The following is a 16,917-nucleotide window of genomic DNA, read 5'->3' on the forward strand; positions in this document are numbered from 1 at the left end:
GTTAGAATAGAAAAATAATTAGAAAAATAGGAGGAGTTCCAAAAAGATATAAAAGAATAGTGAAAAATTAGTCAAAGTCAATCGTGAGGGATAAATGGGTCATTTTGACCCTCCATTCCCAATCAGGGGTCTAAATTAGCCCTAATTAGATAGGTAAGAATTAAGAAAAAGAAAGAAAAGAAAAAGATGAAGAAAAGAAGATGAAAGTTGAGGGATTCTTGAGAGAGTGTTAGAGAGAAAATTGAAATCCCCTCCCAACAACCATTTGGAGTCGGAAATTTGCTGGAGCTTCTTCACAAGAATTTCTCAATGGTCTTGAGAGAAACATTTTGGGCTTTTGAATCACTAAATTCCGTTAAGAATTGAGGAAGAACAGAAGGTATGCTTTTTGGGTTCTTGATTTCGACTTTCCTTTAAATTCTAGAGTTTTTTTTTGGAATTAAGTTTTGAATGTTTAGTAGGATGATATGGGAGGAATTTTGCACAAGTTTTATGAAGAAATTCGGAATTGATTCAGACTCGAAAGTGGCATTTCAATTGTAACGACTCAAAATTTTCTACTTAATTTAAGGTCGCTATTGTATAGGTACCATAAACATTGAATGTGGAAAATTTCATTTAAATTCCATAAAACATAACCTTTAACTTAAAACACAGTCATGGACTTACGTGTTTCGAAAACATCTTTTAAAACGACACAACAAAAGACCCGAAATAAAATAAATAAGCTTTTAAGTTTAAAACATCTTATTCTATCCTAAGTTTAAGAAAATAAATACCACTATCCTATGCATGTGCCATGATCTCGAGTTGCGATGCCGTCGTCAGCCGTACAGGAATGCCTTGCCTTAACCTGAAAAATGTAGTAGCACATGGCTTGAGTATTTAAAGAAATACTCAGTGACCCTACTATTGGAGTTAAATGCAACAATCACATGCAATGAAATGATGGGACCTATCTTTCATTTCGTTTTGTTTTCCTTACGGTGTAATCCTAACGGGTAATCGTGAACGTGTACTATATACTCTACACACAGCCCATACGTGCGAGTATGGGCTCACCAGCTAGTTCGCACACCGCTGGGCCACTGTCCTTAGCCGATGGGCATACTCTGGGAGCCCCTTATGCCGGGACCCGTTAAAACTAGAACCATAACGGCAACGCTATGCAAAGCATAACGATCGTTGTCCTGCCATTGGATGTACGCATCCGTACCCTCGTGATGGGATAGGGGTATCCCCCAGATGCATGAACACACATAATGCATGAGGTCCCCCTATTTTTACACTTATCTTTAATGACCATAACACCCTGTCACGTTCCAGGCTTCATGTCATTCTCATTTTCATTTCACATTTCATACACATTTCTATCGGGATTATGGTTCTAGACAGTTTACTGTGTTTCATGTCATACAATTCATGCTGTTCACATTCACATATTCCATACAAACATGCCATAAATCATTCAAGGGCCTCATATCGTTACATGCATTACACATCACATCAGACTAAAAGCATACATAGCATACATTCACGTTCACATAACTACGTACTTAAGCACAATAATCTAGCATACAATGTATCATATCATAAATAAGTCATAACGCAAACACTTCATAGTCATATCGTTCTCTAACTTACCATAGCCTTAACGTTCTTATACCTATCACAAACATATCATTACGTAACGTACCTTAGTCATATCGTCATAAAAACATACCCTAATGCTATCGTTCTATCAATCTATCACAGACCTATCCCTTTCTACCAATGACCTAACCGTATTCTTTCATCAATCTCTCCTATCCATAGCACTCCGGTATGTAACCTAACCTTAATGTTTCATGAACGTATCTTACTCCTATCGTTACATTTCGTTTTGTGCATCCTTCTCGTATCTTATCTCAAACATATCCTTGAGCACATCCTACCATAATTATTATCCTACAATCCACATATTATAACATAACATAACATATAGGAAGCATATCGATCCACAGACAATTCACACATATCAATATATATGACACGTGCAGAACCACAGGGCATGTGTCAACATCAAAATATAACCATGCCGATAGTAAGGTCACTTATCTGGCTAGCTTAAGTCGTTGTCACGAATATATCTTTAATGAAAGTTCGATTCCGTCGTTATCCTTAATGAAAGTCCATTGAACTCCAAGTCAACCTATGTGAGCCCATGACATCAGTTTTGAGTTTGAATTTCTACAAAATTGTTTCTCTAATTTATATTGATCCATGTGTTATACTTCATGCTAACGTTAGAGTCTTTGCCTGAGTTAGGTCTTGAAATATTTATATATGTTTGTTAGAGTATTATTTTCATACAAACCATTTAATATCCATTAAAATTTTTCAGATATTCTATTATCTCTTACCATGTTTAATACTCTCTAAATTATTCAGATAATTTCCCTCCTTTTAATTATTCCCTTTTGAGGATGACTTTTAATATCATTAAATAAAATAAAGAAAAACTACTGACCTCTTCAAATGCAAAATCTCTTCCTACCAAAATATCTCACAAAACTAAATCTGAAACTAGTTAAATCTGTTTTTTTTTTTTGCAGGAGAGAAGAAATTCGTTAAATCTGTTTAACCCTTCCTTTTTGTTACCTTCTCTAGGAATTATTTTGGACAATTTAATCGATTCTATTTTTTTTTCCTGCTATTGATACTGACGATCTTTCTGACAAAGGTAAACTGCTAAATAAAACTAAATAATTGGATAAAGAAAAGAAGATTGAGATATAACTTACACATAAATCTCAAATCTTTCTCCCATGTAAATCTTGATCATCTCTTCAAACTATCTCCTATGAATTTGATGCAGGCATTTCTGTTTTCATCTGACCTTTTCATTTCTGTTTCATTTTTGCAGAAACTGTCACCTGTGTTGAGGAGAGATTATTGGGGAAAGTGACTGAGGGTATTTATTATTATTTTTTGTTTATAATAATTTTTATTTATTTATTTTTGGGTTGTTACATCAATTAACGTCAAGAAGCTGAAATTTTTTTGGTGAGTTTTTCATTTTTGATGATCTTTAGACTCGATTATTCGTTGTTGTGATTAACTAAAAATTATTAGAAAAATACCGTAGTAAAAATGTATTAAAAGTCTAATTTTTGTGAAAAGTTAAGTTAATTGGAGGTGTATTAGAGAGTGTTATGAAAATTCAAAGAAAATAGAAAAGAACCAAAAACTAGTATGGAAATATGGAAATTTTGACGAGTTGAATGAGCGGATGACAACACGTGAGAGAGATATTTCAGAAATTTTGGAGCTCCTAACATGCGGAAAAACTAGCTCAATAAAGCACACGTTACCCAAGAAAGTAACTACACAGACTTTTGACAAATAATACTTGTAGGGATTGCTAGGATGTGATAACTTGAGAGTATTCTTTACTTTAGGTGGATAGAAAATGATTATTAAGATCGTCGGCAGGGCATTTTTGGATGAGTATGTACTGTATGTATGTTATGGTAAAATTATCGTTATGCCATTAGGTTGAGATTTCCAAGAAATACGCTATTTTATGTATTATGCAGAGCTAGAAAGAGAATATGCATGACTAAAATACGAGTTGGACAACATGGATAAGTATGTTATCCATGATGTAAGAAATTACCAAAATGCCCCTATGATGAGATTTGTGATGAATTATTTTATATGCTTTCTTTTATTGTTAGAAAGAAGGATGAATTATTGAGATTTTTGCTTGGGGTGATTGATGGATGTTACCTCCTCATTAAGCTTGTTTGCATGTATGTGTGCATGATACATGTTAGTTCCAGGTGTTTGAGTGTGTGTTCTCCCTCTGGAGTGTGTTAATTTGCACAAAGCTAGAGTGTTAGAGTCAGGTTGGCTAGACGATGACCTAAGTCAGGAGGCCTCCAGTAGATTGAGCACCTTAGGATCATGAGAGATGGTTAGAGGGTTTTGACCCTTGTGCTCACAGATTAAGAAATACTTGAGGAGTCAGAATAGAGCAACCCGGAGCAAGAAGTTTGTATTAAGTGATAAAGCAACCCTAATTCTCAGCCCAACAATATAAGCTTTTATTGAAGCAAAAACCCTTAAATCAAAAAAATTAACACCTTCTTATTTGAAGTTGGTATCAATCAAGAGATAAGACTAAGATTAGATTACCTCCTACTATCGATCAAAGATCTAGAAACAAGATTTGAAACCTTGTTTTAAATTAAGTCACTCCAAAATCAAACTTAATCCAAACTTGATTAAATAGCTCAGATGCAATCTACCACAAGAATTGCACGAAACTTAAAAATGACAAAAATGATACACAAATTTTCGAGGGTGATAGTCTTAATTTGAGAGATAAAATTTATTTATCAAAATCTGTCTTTTACATCATAATTTGTGGGTATGTATTGTCTATCCATGAAACAAAGTTTCAATTCTTCAAATGTCCACCGAATAAGTTAAGTGGTCATAATTTAATCCCACTCGCTCCATTACTCCACAAAAGAACAGAATCAAGTGCAATTTACAGCAACTTTATCAACTATTTCAACCGTGCAAATATTCACTTCTAAAGCTCCAAATAGTTCTTCCTCAATCAAATCAGCTTGTAAAATATGAAATAATGGTTGAACCAAGCGTATCCATCTTTGAAGATGAATAATGAATGTTTGTTGAATTTTCTTGCCCTTGGATCGTGTAATAGGTCCAGTTGGAACATTTGGAACACCGTAATCCTTACCATTAAGCCACCTAAGTTGCCCTAAGAATCTAATAAACCTCATCCGCTCCTGGATATGACCAGAAGATTATAAAATTTGATTATTTTTGTCCTAAAAATATTGCATCCAACTACTATCTCTTATTCAACTTTTTATAATTTATATACTTTTTATAGTTTTATATATAAGTCACTTTGAGGTTTAACTCAATGAGTAGGATGTCCATAACATTTTTAAAAGTTCAATAATTTCTACCCACTTTTCATCGTCCTTAAAAAGGGAGAAACTTAAAATGTGCAATATATTTTCATTATTATTGGCTTAGTTAGATTGTTGTAGTTGTTAAAAAAAATTCTAGGCAAATTTTTAGGGAAAAAAACAAATATAAAATTGAAAGAAGTTTTTTTTGACCGAGTATAGTATGATAAGAAACTTTGAAAATTTGAGCCTTTAAACCTATATTAACTATACTGAACTCGGTTTCACCTTTACCAATTTAATTCAAATTCATCCTTATGATTCAATAGAGTAAGTTCAACTACTTCTACATTCTATACTATTTTTCTCCATCTCATATTTACGTAACAAAGTTGGTGCAGTACCCACCACACAATAATGTGCACTTTTCTATCTTGGAAGTCACTATTTTTCTAAATCAACAAATTTACTACTGAAACACGTGCCGGTCAAACGTGATTTCTCTTATTAAATTTGTGCATAAAAATTATATATTTAAGAATGGAAGGTTTCTTATGCAATAGAACTTAGAATATTTATATAGTTGAAAAGGAAAAAGATAAAGTCAATCCTTTTACAATCACGTTATATTATATATGTATGTCGATAACACGAAAAGCTTGAGAAGAGAGAACAACCCAATCTCTATTTTGGTTCTTGTGGAGTCTCCATCGAGAGAGAGAAAACGACATACCACGATGTCCAAATGACTTGGATTCCTTACAATGATCAAACAAGATGGCCTAATTTACATCAATCAAAACAGTGTTTAGTACCGTCTATAAGTATTGAATTGTAATTAATGAAGGGTCTCTTTCTGTCTTTGAAAACCCCAAACTTGTTTTTCTATTTCTAAAATAGAACATGTTTTGGAAAGGCATAATAATCCACACGTTGAAAATATGTTGCCGAAACCAAACAGTGTTATAAAAGGAGGGAGGTCGGTCTTGTACGATAGAACTTAAGTATTGTCTTGTCTTGTCCTCTCATGTCTTTTTTATTTTGTCTTCCCATCTCTTCCAAACAGTGTCTGAAACTATTTAATAAGCATTTCCTTCCTTCATTCATGGGGTGAATTTATTTAATCAATTTGAAGTTTAAATTTACATGATCAATAGGTGTTTAAATAAATTAACTCTATTTAAAAGTTAAAATTACAAATTCAGAAATATTTTTTTAACGGAAAAGTAGGTAAGTGATTTTACCGTGCTCGAGGCACAAATTGTGAAGATCGGATCTCTTTTAATGAAATTATTCTCTATTAAAATAAAATCTCGTATCAAGGGACTATATTTTAGAAAACCCTGTCCCTAAAAAATTCGTTTAAAGAGGATACCCATACAAACTCGAATGAGGATAAAGAAGGAGAGAACGAGAACGGAGACCATATCCCTCACCCACCCGACCCTATTTAGGTTATGAAGATTTTTTCTTCACTCATGCTCCATTCTCCACCATAATCGTGAACCCTATTGATTCTGACCAAAAAATTATGCTAAATTCAAAGAAAATACCTAAAATCGAAATAAAAAGAAGTTAAATACATGAAAGATAAGTTGGAATGCCTATTAATTTGAGCACGTTTTCGAACTTAAAAAGCTCGTTAATTGAGTGACATAAAAGCAAGACTTTAATTTAAATTTGGTTCATTCCTCAACAAGTTAGAAAAGTAAAAAGGTGATTCTTTTTTCTCTTTATAATTAAAAAAAAAAAGAAAAAGAAAAAAAAAGGGAAAGATTTAAAGTGGGAAAAGCAAGGTATGGTTACCGACAACGTTAGAACACACTTGATCTTCCCCACTAACATGTTTTATGTTTTATGTTTTATGTTTTATGTTTTATGTTTTATGTGATGGGTTGCTTCCACTTAATCACTATATATGAAAAATGAAAAGCAAAAATAAAAGGAGTCAACTTCACACTTAATAACACTAACATTTACATTCATATCAAATTAATTAGGTATGGACAATGCCAACTTTTAATCACTCAATTCAAGTGTGGGCCCTTCACAAATTTCTTTTCATAGAAAACTTTTAAAAAAATAAATAATAATAATAATAAAGGAATGAATTTGAGTTAAAAGTAACGAGCTTATTTTAAAAGTATTTATTATGATATTTTACATGAGTTAAAAAGGAAGTACTATACATTTATCCCTATCCAGACTAGAAAACAACATAAGGTCATGCATGTTTTTACAAAAGGATAGGTCCCTCTATGTTACGTATGTTTGCATTTTCTGGCCCTGACAGTAAAAAAGTACTCTCCTAAAAGTGTTACCTTTTAGAGATATAACAGTTACCCTATAAACTCTTACTCCTTAAACTGTTCACCTATACAACAATTAATAAAATCATACACTTTTGAGTACTAGTAAAAAACTACTATGTCTCTTTCTCTAGTATCATTCAATATAGAAGTGCGGACTGTTTCGGGTAGTGGTGCATTAGTTATATCAACCTAATGAAATCATCCCATGATAGAGACAACGTTGAAAAGATAGAGAGGGGTACGTTGACTCTATTTACGCCGTTCTCCAGATAAGGTAGTTGGAACCATGCTTTAACGCCCGACTACTCTGATCAAATGCTGGAGGAGACAGGATCACACATTACATGCTAGAGACACCGAGAATAACACCGGTCAGTTATCCTATTTACCTTCCATTGGATGAGAATGAGAATAACACTGGTGAGTCATCGGGAGACAGGAGTGGGGCACCTTCGGTCTTTGGCGTGTGGCGAATCGACTTTTTGGAGTTGCAAGAGATTGTGTGTGTAATTAACAATGTGTATTACCCTCATGGCATATTACCCACAATTCGTATTACCCCTCATCAGGCTTTTGGAGTGGGGTACCTCACCGAATCAGGCTTTTGGAGTGGTGTACCCACAATTTTGATTACCCAGAGATTGTGTGTGTAATACACATTGTTGATTACCCACAAATCTTATTACCCCTCATCAGGAAAATGAAATCGGAGAAAGAAAGAAAAAGAAAGAGGCTTTCCTTGCAACAATTAATAATAATCCTTAATCTACTACTTACCGAATATTTTTTAAAATACTCAAATCATGTGTTTCTCTTTTTTTTTTTTTTTTTCAAGTAGAGGTAAGATACTCCTACACGAATAACGACATTGTGATGGCAATTATAGGACCAAAGCTAGGGTAGATGCATTCATGTTGTTTTCTTTCATCGTCCTTAGGGTTAGATCATGGCAAATACTTTATTTTTGTGTTTTATTTAAATTCGTGTTATTTATTTTTTGCCGCATTGTTTAAATGACTTTATAATGAACATGTAAGACTATGAAAACGTTATGAAATAATTAATCTTATCGCACATTGTAGGCATGTTATACATGTAAGAATGACCTTGATTAATAGGAAATTAAGGTCGTTATAGTAATATATACCAAGGGATCTTTATTGTACAATATGAACTTAAAAGATATATTTATTCACTTTTTATTTATTTGATATCAAGAAAAAATTTAATTTAAAAAAAGATTTAACGCTTCTATACAAAACAATAATAATAAAAGAAAGAAACACGAATGTTCTTTAGAAAAACAAAAAACATAAGCATGTTTAAAGAGTTGTTCAACAACGCTACAAACATATTTGATCACTCATCACTTATCAAGATTATGATCAAAGGATACTGATAAGTTTTCATAGCTTTACTTTTGGTATTCCCTATAAAAACTCGTATCGATGGAGATAGTATCAATTCAACCACAGAGTTGCATGCTAGTTCAAGAGCTATATGAATCGGATTCCATGGTAGCAATATGACTTTTTAAGTCAGCCGCAAAACCATTCCATAATATCTTATTTTGTAGAGGCATACAAGGAGCACTAATCCCATGAATAATGTCATTTTCATCATAAAACAGACCGTCAATCAGGGTTCCAACGCAGGGAGGGGGGCGTATAACAAACACATCGTTCAAACCTGAAGTTATTGTAGAGTTAAGTTTCAGAAAATTTGTTCTTTACCAAGAACATCAGCTGTGGCAGAAATGGCATCAAAATACATTCACCATCTAATATGGTTCTTGTTGAATGAAAAAAAATGGTGGTATAACTTCTTTTTCTTTCTTTCAAATATGAATTATGTAAAACAAATCATAATTGATGGCCACATGGGTTCAAGCTGATGAAATTAAAGAACTAAATCCGCCCTTACATACATCAAGTGTTGACAAAGATGATACAATTATAAGAAGACAGCCCTTATCATTCATGAGAAGGGCCCTTCTCACCACAACGAAAAGACATTATTTTACACAGCTACATTTGAAAGGGAGGGAGCTAACACTTCAAGCTTCTCCAGAAGAAGGTTCCCTATCCAAGGAATTTTCTGTCCCATAATTCCAAAGTTGCTTAATCTCCCCTCTCATAAAACCCAAAACAACAGTAACACCTGCAACCAACCAAATCAAAACAAAATAAGACTTGGTCGTCCACAGTTGTAGTTTTCAGACTTGTACTAAAGAACAAAACTGTGTTTACCTAAGGTGCATGGAACAAGATAAAGGAGTGCAGGTTGACCATGTCCATTCATAAAATATAACCCCAAATACGTTAACACCAGACCTGAAAATGTTTAATCCAATATCATTAAACAAAAAGGGTTCAAGTATAACCATGCTAAACTACCCAGACAGAGAACTATATAATATATAGACAACAAGATTTCAAGTCAATTATATATATATATATATATATATATATATATATATAAACAAAGTGGCTATATGTTAATTAACTTGTCACAAGGAAAGTCTAAACGTGCAGCATTTAACGTCTTTGTGAAAATATCTCCTAGTTGGTTTCGTATTCACGTACCTAGTGAAAACTAAACTTTATCAAACTAGAACTGATAACACAAACAGCCACATGATATACTTATTGAATAAATAATGTCTGATCAAGTTAGTATAAGATAGTTTAGCCTTCCAGCTAATCTCCTTTATCTCTTATTGAAGCAATTCTCCCTCTTTCCTCCGCCATAGATTAGGCATACACAAAGTATTGCATTTTTAATGCCTAATTTTCTTGTTTATATTTTCTTTGTATCAAACTATTTTTTTTTCCTCGATTCTTTTCATGATCCACCATCATATATCGATATCCAAGAAATTTCGTATGAAATTGGTTATGAAGAAAGGTTTTGAGGGGTGGAATGTATTTGGGGTCGATATTCCTCTTTTTTTTTTTCTTTGGATGAAATATTCTCTAGCCAACATCAAACGTAATACCTCAAAATTGGGACCTAATAGCACCACCATTACCTAGTATCCTCGACAACTTAGAAATGCCACCTGCTGGCTTGAGTAGCTTTAAAAAACTAACGATTATCCTCTGAAACCAAATAGGTGGTAGCATGTTGATATGAATCCAACAACTAATCAATTGCATGTACTCGAAGGAGCAATTACAAGAAGCAAGACAAAGTTGTCGGCGCTTATCATTTGGTATCAGAGTATTTGGTCGACGTTCTTTGGCCAATTTTAGAAGTGAAATACCTTTACTTCGTGAAGTTAATTTTATTTGTGAAATCTTGCAAGGATCCTAGAAGGACCTCTAGCTTTGCAAAATCCAGCATTGTTGGCGCTTATCACATGCTCTCACTTGCATGCTTCCTCAAAAGGTTTTCTACGAGATCACCAATCTAAAAGCAAAACATGTTTAACCATAAAGTTCTTGGTAAATGACCCATTCAAAAGGAAGGAATGCCTTTGCTTGGTGAGAACTAATGATTCTTTTAAACATTTTTTGAACACGTTATTTTACCAAAAGCCATTCCTTGTTCATACCTAGTGCACAAACGACCACTCCCTATCCTCTTCAACCCTAGGTGTCATATAAGATGACACAGAAATATCGAAGCAGTCTTATTCCCTGCCCGCCTTCTAGCTGTACAGATCCGAGCAAAAATGTGCAGGATATCCTACATTGAGATGATACATAGTAATATTTTAACAAAAGTGGTTGTCTTTGAGTTAAGGCCATGTCTCAAGAAAAAAGAAACTAAGAAAACGGAGGTGATAATAGTATATTGTTGAATAGTCATGCAATCCTATCTCAGGGGACACAGTCCACAACAAAAAAGAAAATTTAAACAAGCCAGGAAGGTTCTCATCTCTGACATGAAAAAGAAAATAAAAAAACCGTGCTGAATAGGTACTCACCAGTTCCGTAACCAACAACCAACCAAGGAAAATATGCATTACACCTGCTTTTGTTGAGTGCTTTGTCAAATCTGGGTCAACAAACAAAACATAAAAAGAACGAACTAAAAAACAGAGTTACACAAAAATAAATTAACGTAAATACAGAATATTATTATTAACAGTTCAAAATGCAAAACATGGTTAAGTTTTCATCATGCAAATCCTGCATATCTGAGGGGAATATTCGGGTATCACAGTCATCAATTTGAACCTCTGACCTCAAGGAAGCTCAGAGAGGAAATAGATGCCTTAACGATTATGTCATGTATTTCATATATGAAAATATTGCTCTCATGGATACCATAGCTTCAGTGCTTAATATTTTTCTCCAGACAAGTTTTTACTTCAATCAATCAAAACTCCAGTGAAGTAAGAAACTAAAAAAGAAATCCCTACAAAGTTAAAGTAAAAAAGAGTGGTCCAAGAAGTGCTCTTTGACATCTCCACTAATCCGGGAGCATGCAAGGCATCTTCTTAACAATAGAAGTTGAATTCAAATGAAGGTGAATAGTTTAACTTGCAGAAAAAACTTACACCCTCTGATGTAGTCAGTTACCATAGTAATTGAGGTAATTCTTGGTTTACTCGTTAATTTTCTTTTTAATATTTTTAAATATTTTGTTGTAAGTTCCCTACAAATAGAGGGTTTCCCTCTTCTAATCAATAACTGTTTCATTGATAATAAAGATCTTGGTTAGACTCTTGAAGAATTAGTCTCTCTTTAGGCTACACTAATTTGGTATAAGAGAGTTTCCAAGAGCCAAAGTTGGTTGCTGCAGATAGACCAGGAAACTCTAGTCGACACAGACCGCAGCAAGAGGGAGGTATGTGACTTGTGCTCATTGCCAAACAATGCACGCCTAATTACAAAGAGGGACCCTCCCTTCAGAGAATAATTTTCAATAAATTTGCCTAGAATGGAATTTTGCAGCACTAGAAGTACGTTCAAGACTTGAAACTCCTATACATAATATGGTTCACGACCAACGAAGGTGGAAGCCTCGTCAAGATGGATCGACGCTTGCAGTTGAACAAAATTTGGATGGAGGAAATCAATGAGGAGATGAAGGGCCTCATCATGCTTTGGAAAAAATCAGTTCACCCAATGGAGTATCCATGTGAGCAAAGTACAAGAAGATAAAAAATTTACCTAAACCCAAGATCTCGTATAGTAAAAGAAGTGTGAAGAAGAAACAAATTACACGAAAATTGCAAGCCATAAAATCGTGCAAGAACACTTCAAAGAATGACGAGTTACACCCAAGTGCAAGGAAAAAGAGAAAGCAAAAAGGAAGAAGCAACCAAACTTATACCGGCACATCCCAACTCGGCATCCAGTGAAACTCCGAGCACAAATGTAGTTAAAAAAGATGGCACGAAAGAAGAAGGAAAAAAATGATGCTGAAACCCAAAGTATGGCCGAAGATTTTGTAAAGGGAGGAGGACGACTGCACACACGTAGAGGAAAGCAGTGCATATCGTGTGTTCTTTTCTGACCCAAAAGCTACGCGACCCGACCTAAAAACTATAGAATGCGATGCAGTGTGCATGTAAAGAAGTGGGAAAAAACACATTTGACTTGGCACCTGCGCAACTCGATTTGACACCCCGTCAGGCACATTTTCTGTTAATCTACCCCAACATTTGTGCGAACCAACCCAACTTCAGCCTCTTTCTACCAACCAACAAACCTAACGCTCGAAGGTCATTTTTGGAGGTCCTACAAAGAATTTGGAAGTGGAAGACGAATGTATGAGGTCATTGCTGTAACCTCAATGTGATGCCCTCCCAAGAAAGTTTATTCCTGTTTAAGACCCAAATACTTGATATCTTGACTTGGCACGTGATTCAGACATTGTTGGATCAGATGTTCAAGCAGGTTTCCCTTTAAGTGGTTTACTTGTTTACTTCTATCGTTTTGTTTTTAAAATTCCGAGAACTGAGTTTTTTTTCCCTGGAGGGATAGAATTGCTTTTGTAGTTTTAGTTTCCTCTCTAATTCCCAGTAAACAAAGGGCTTCTCTCATGTAATCAACACATTTTTCGTTCTTATAAAGATTTCGAGTTAGATTCTACGAGAATTCTCTCCATTAATCCCTTAATAGCATTTTCTTTTTTAATCCTCCACCCTCCCCCATCCCTTCCTTTTTATTACTCGAGACAGGTAAAATGGCAAGAATAATAATAATTAATATAATTGTAAAACATACAAGAGATAACAAACAGTACAACAGAGACATTGTAATGTATGTGACATCAGTACCTGTGAGTAAACGAAACAAGCAACCCAGGGAAGAGTATATCCCCAAATCCAATCATATCGAAACCACCCCAAGGATCAAAGGTGCGAGGAACCCTTAAAAGCATTGGAATGGATTCTCCACCACTATTGTCCCCTCGGGCAACCTGAAAAAATTACAAAAGAATCCAACATAATTATGGATTAACTCCTATCTACCCCCAACCCCCAATTATACAGAGTAGATGCATCATAAATAAAAAAACAGCTCCTACGGAGGACTGAACTAGTTTCGGAAGTGCTAGACTATCTTGTATAGGATCAAAATCAAACCGATCTAGATTAAACAATTGTTCCTACCTTTTTTTTTCTTTTTTTTTTTTAACTCTAAATTTGAGCACCCTAAATAGGTCTTGAGAGACCGAATACCATGGATTGAATTCCATTAATGCCAAAAAAACACAAGACCTTTGTGTTCATAATTCTTAAATCCAAAGGAAAAAAAAAAAATACTCGAGTTTCACACACCATTTAAGAGATAGAGAATAAGAGAAGCTTTCACATTTCAATTTGAAATGCATCATTATAAGAAAATAAGAAGGAACAATCATATTCTATCTATATCTACATAAAGTTGTTTAAAAGGGCAAGCTTTAGTCGGATAAATTTCAGTGCAATCTTGGTAATTATAGTGTGAACTAGCTGAACATGCCCAGAGAAATGAACTACAATTACTAAATAACTTTTGAAGTAGAAAGAAATTGTATGAGATATACAAACTAACTCCATTAATGTGTCTTTCAATTTAACGTTTAATAGAAATCTAACCTAATAGACTTTTTGATAAGAATCACGGTGTTCCAAATGTTCCAACTGGACCTATTACATGATCCAAGGCCAAGAAGATTCAACAAGCATTCATTCTTCATCTACAAAATTGGATAGGCTCGGTTCAACCATTATTTCATGTGTTACAAGCTGATTGAATTGAGAAAGGATCACTTGGAGCTTTAGAAGTGAAATTGCATGAGATATACAAACTAACTCCATTAATGTGTCTTTCAATTTAACGTTTAATAGAAATCTAACCTAATAGACTTTTTGATAAGAATCACGGTGTTCCAAATGTTCCAACTGGACCTATTACATGATCCAAGGCCAAGAAGATTCAACAAGCATTCATTCTTCATCTACAAAATTGGATAGGCTCGGTTCAACCATTATTTCATGTGTTATAAGCTGATTCGATTGAGAAAGGATCACTTGGAGCTTTAGAAGTGAATATTTGCACGGTTGAAGTAGCGGATGAAGTTTCTATAAATTGCACTTGATTGATAAGTTGTTAGAAAACTTTATTTATAATTTATAATTTTATAGTTCTTGTAGTGGGCAAAAGGGTGGAATGTTATTTGTCAAATTAACTTCTTTTGTGGAGATTTAAAGGGAGTAGGAGTAAATTATGGCCACCAACTTCTTTAGTGGACATTTGAAGGATTGAAAGTTTCTTTTGTGGAGAGACTATAAATACCCACAAATAACTATGTAAAAGAGAGATTTTTTGGATGAATGAAATTGAGATCTCAGATTCAGATTTCTACCCTTAAAAATTTGAGCATCATCTTTGTCATTTCTAAGTTTCAAGCAATTCTTGTAGTAGATTGCATCCGAGCCATTCAATCAAGCATTGATCAAGTTCGACTCAATCTCGACTCAATTTAGAACAAGGTTCCAAATCTTACTTCTAGATCTTTGATCTCAAGAGGTAATCTAATTCTAGCCTTATCTCTTGGTTGATCCGAATTTTGTATTACTCAAATGCCAGAGTAGATAGCAAGGAGAAAATAGAGACCTTCCCAAAAATAAAATCCTGAGGAATTCCTCAAAAGAGGAGCCTCTAAGGAAGAGACACTTGGGAGACAGAAACACAAGATCAAATGGTTGAAAGATTGTGATATAATTTCCTATTTCTTTCATCTGATTATGGCCATTAAGAAAAAGAAAGCTAATATCTTATATATTCTATCCGGAGGGAAAATGCTCTCTTCTCCAACAAATAATTTGTATAAAGAACACCTGCGAGAAGCTTTGATATTGATATCTAAGAAGCATCCAATCAAATCCTTTAGTTCCTTTCGAACCAAATATCCAAAATGGTAGGCTTGGAAGCTTCAATCCACAATTATTTGGCTTTGAGGGGTAAAACTGGAACGCATAGTAACCGAAGGATATTCATAATCAGGCTATTTTCTTTGTGAAATAAAGGTGGACGGGGGAGAAAGAAAGAAGAATAAAATTCTTTCTCACAAACAATATGTGGAGGAAAATCAATTTTATATTCAATTAAGGAAGCTATCCTGTACAATCTTGGTCATGCTTATTTTCTAGCTACAGACATCCTAGGAAGATAGAACCAACAAGTAAGCTTCAAATATAGTGCCACAAAGAAAGAATAGTAAACCCGAACAAGCCAAATTCTTCACATACAACAAGAGAACCCAAAACTTGGCTTAAAACAGAGGTGGCATCCAAAACATGCTACTCGAAACCCGTTCATTTCATTCTCTTACAAATATTATATCATAACATTACTTGAATTTTATTTGGAATTAAATTATAAAGTAAATATACAGAAAAAAGAAATAATGCTTACCGCAATCATTACACTCTCGTGAAAAATTACTGGTGATATGAACACCCAGAAGATGTCATAGACAAATGCACAGCAAAGAAGCACTGTTGCTACCTGAAATAATTAAGATTGTAAGGGCCTTGATATATGAACCAAATCAATGAACTTTTTGGGATACCTTAATATTAGGTAATCGGGCCATCTGCAGGACTGTTATCATCAGGCAAATACCCTATTAAGACGAATTAGACAAATTAAAATCGATACACTGAAATTGAGGACATAAAGAGTGAAGCAGCATAGTTACAGAAAAAAAACTTCGGAATGTACAAATGAGTAAAATGGGGGCAGTTCCCCTGGTAAATGTGGCTCTGCTGCTGATTACACAATTCGATAGCTAGCTCTTGAGCTATTCCTGCCAAAATGGGTCTCTTCCTTTAGTCCTTGGCTTTGGGGATGTAAAGCACATATTCCCTCATCATCCGATATTAGGCACATACTCTTACCATTATCCCATTCACCATTAAACGCAAGTATCCCATCATATATGTGACCACTATCTTTTCTTATTTCTTTTTTGTTATTACCCACACTCCTTTCTTCTAGATCCTAGACAGCATTGTGACCATTGATGACAACAAACCAAAGGTAAGCTCACTTTACTTTCTTCTAGGAGTCTGGACCTTCCTTATCATGTAACTTGACTTATATGTGAGAACTAGCCCTGCAACATTTTATTTCTTTTCTTTTTTTTTTTTTTTTTTTTTTTTTTTTTATGGAGGTAACATCCAACAGTTTATATGTTGTTTGCGTTGGAGGGCGTTGGTGGACATT

At 34.3% G+C, this 16,917-nt stretch overlaps 1 protein-coding gene across 2 annotated transcripts in view; it reads right to left on the reverse strand.

Annotated features, from left to right (window-relative positions):
• Window positions 1-8,886: 8,886 nt before the first annotated feature.
• The window catches only part of LOC111436325 (signal peptide peptidase-like 3), a 30,339-nt gene continuing 22,308 nt past the window's right edge, over window positions 8,887-16,917 (reverse strand). The window contains exons 9-15 of one of the 2 annotated variants that reach the window (XM_023074069.1): window positions 16,262-16,315; window positions 16,105-16,197; window positions 13,479-13,621; window positions 11,175-11,245; window positions 9,493-9,576; window positions 9,218-9,403; window positions 8,887-8,932 (exon numbers count right to left, since the gene is read on the reverse strand). In XM_023074069.1, coding sequence (XP_022929837.1) covers window positions 9,300-9,403; window positions 9,493-9,576; window positions 11,175-11,245; window positions 13,479-13,621; window positions 16,105-16,197; window positions 16,262-16,315 — 549 coding nt within the window. In that variant the 3' untranslated portion in view covers window positions 8,887-8,932; window positions 9,218-9,299. Of the gene's footprint in view, window positions 8,933-9,000; window positions 9,404-9,492; window positions 9,577-11,174; window positions 11,246-13,478; window positions 13,622-16,104; window positions 16,198-16,261; window positions 16,316-16,917 lie in introns of those variants that run through there. The other variant, XM_023074070.1, reaches the window with a different exon arrangement.

This window comes from Cucurbita moschata, unplaced genomic scaffold (genome assembly GCF_002738365.1).
Source record: "Cucurbita moschata cultivar Rifu unplaced genomic scaffold, Cmos_1.0 Cmo_Scf00053, whole genome shotgun sequence".
In the NCBI taxonomy this organism is placed as follows: Eukaryota; Viridiplantae; Streptophyta; class Magnoliopsida; order Cucurbitales; family Cucurbitaceae; genus Cucurbita; species Cucurbita moschata.